Source organism: Sapajus apella, unplaced genomic scaffold (genome assembly GCF_009761245.1).
Source record: "Sapajus apella isolate SASKATOON/1434 unplaced genomic scaffold, GSC_monkey_1.0 scaffold260, whole genome shotgun sequence".
Lineage (NCBI taxonomy): Eukaryota > Metazoa > Chordata > Mammalia > Primates > Cebidae > Sapajus > Sapajus apella.
Window position 1 is genome coordinate 63,735 of NW_022437200.1, and position 2,093 is coordinate 65,827.

General features: G+C 53.0%; 1 protein-coding gene across 1 annotated transcript; it reads right to left on the bottom strand.

Moving 5' to 3' along the window:
• Nucleotides 1-939: 939 nt before the first annotated feature.
• On the bottom strand, nucleotides 940-1,831 carry PRR20G (proline rich 20G). Its single transcript, XM_032271894.1, has one exon. The coding sequence runs from the start codon at nucleotides 1,818-1,820 to the stop codon at nucleotides 1,260-1,262; it is 561 nt and encodes a 186-aa protein (XP_032127785.1). The 5' UTR covers nucleotides 1,821-1,831; the 3' UTR covers nucleotides 940-1,259.
• Between the last annotated feature and the right edge of the window lie 262 nt (nucleotides 1,832-2,093).

Here is a 2,093-nt window from a genome sequence, read left to right on the forward strand (position 1 = left end):
GAGCTCCACGTTACATGACCAGTGGATCCTCAGGATGATGGATCCTGGGAGAGCTCCACATTAGATGACCTGTGGATCCTCAGGACAACAGATCCTTTGGGAGCTGCATATTAGATGACCTCTGATCCTCAGGACAATGGGTCCCAGGGGAGCTCCATGTCAGATGACCTCTGATCTTTAGGACAACAGATCCTGGGGAAGCTCCATGTTAGATTACCTGTGGATCCTCAAGAGGATAGATCCTGGAAGAACTCCATGGTAGATGACCTGTGGATTCTCAGGATGATAGATCCTGGGTGAGCTTTAGGTTAGATGACCTGTGGATCTGCAGGACAATGGATTACAGGAGAGCTCCATTTTTGATGGTCTGTGGATCCTCAGGATGATGGATCCTGGGGGAGCTCCATATTAGATGACCTGTGGATCCTCAGGATAATGGATCCCAGGGAAGTTTCATGCTAGATGACCTGAGGATCCTCTGGACAATGGATACCAGGGGAGCTCCACATTAGATGACCTGTGGATCCTCAGGACAATGGATTGCAGGAGAGCTCCATGTTTGATGACCTGTGGATCCTCAGGACAATGGATCCCAGGAGAGCTCCATGTTAGTGAACTGTGGATCCTCAGAACAATGGATCCTAGAAGAGCTCCACATTACATGACCTGCGGATACTCAGGACAATGGATCCCAGGAGAACTCCATGTTATATGACCTCTGATCCCCAGGACAATGGATCCCTGGGGAACTCCACGTTAGCTAACCTGTGGATCCTAAGGAAGACAGATCCCAGGAGAGCTCCACAGATGACTGTTCTGTCACACTATCCATCTCTCTTTTGCCCAAATATCTAGTTTTCACTGATTTATTCCTCATTCCTACCCATTCTGTCATTTAAACCATCAACATAACAGGATTCCAACAACCTTGTTTTTTATTCCAAGTATCTTTAATTGGCTTTTAATATAAGAACATTAAAAGGACTTGGGGAGCTGCTTGTTTATTTGAACAAGCGTTGAGGAACTTCATGCATGCATATCTTTGACAGAACATACAAAGCAGAGGCAAGAGGGGCATTGAAGCAGATGGACTACTGTCAAGATCCTGGGAGGAGGGCTTGGAGGCTCCTGACAACACAAAGTGAGGGCTCTGGCTGAGATGAGCGGGGAGGAATGGAACAGAAATGGGGATGGAGTTTGGGGCTGGGGAAAGTCCAGGTGGAAGAAAGGGAGGCTGGCAGCAATATGGGTGACAGAGGTCAGTGTGTAATGTGGGCAAGGAACACCGGGACCCCGTGCACGTAGGTGCCACTGGAGGTCTGCATGACGCGCAAAAGACCGGAGCCACCCAGAGGCCTGAACCCAATACAGGGATAGAGGGCCAACATGGGCTGCCTGGCCACAGCTGCAGGCCCAGGGGCAGGAGGCGGCTCCTGAAGCCCCACCTCAGGCTGGGCTGCGTGAGAGCCAGGGCCTTCCTGCACAGTTCCAGGCATAGGAGCTGCTTCGATAAAAGAGAGGGCTAGGGTCTGCCTGACTTCTGGTTCCCCCTGGTGGCCTGGGTCTCCACGGTAGTTTAGCCGGATGTACACCTCTGGCCCCTCTCTCTGGCGGGGGACCCTGCGGAGCCCGACCCCAGTGCCACGGCCTCGACCTGCCTGCCAGTTTCCTCCCCGGCGCCGGCCTCTTCCTGCAGGATGAGCCGGCTCTGTGCGAGCTGGGGGCTCCCGTCTCATAGGTATCACATAAGCAATGGGTTTTTCAGGTTGGACTGGCTCGGCAGCATCTTCACGGTCCACACCAGAGCAGCCTGGCTCCATAGGAGGCCCACCTGAAGATAAAAGAGAAGCAGAGTGTGAGGAGATGGAGCACGGGCTTCCCAGGAAGCCTTCGGGAAGGGAGACCAGGAGAGGGGTTCAAGGAGGGGAGGGCCCAGGGGACCCCTGGCAAAGAGTGAGGGTCAGGAGATGCCTGCAGGGTGAGCCCTCAGGAGCTGTCTGTCTAAGGGCCTATCCTGGGCTCAGCACCTTCCAAAAGCTTCTGAAGTCCTTGCAATGACCTTGTCAGTTGGATATTATAATCACCATTTTACT

Excerpts from the sequence above, each read along its gene's own strand:
- PRR20G (XM_032271894.1), bottom strand. The coding sequence starts at position 1,820 with ATGGAGCCAGGCTGCTCTGGTGTGGACCGTGAAGATGCTGCCGAGCCA.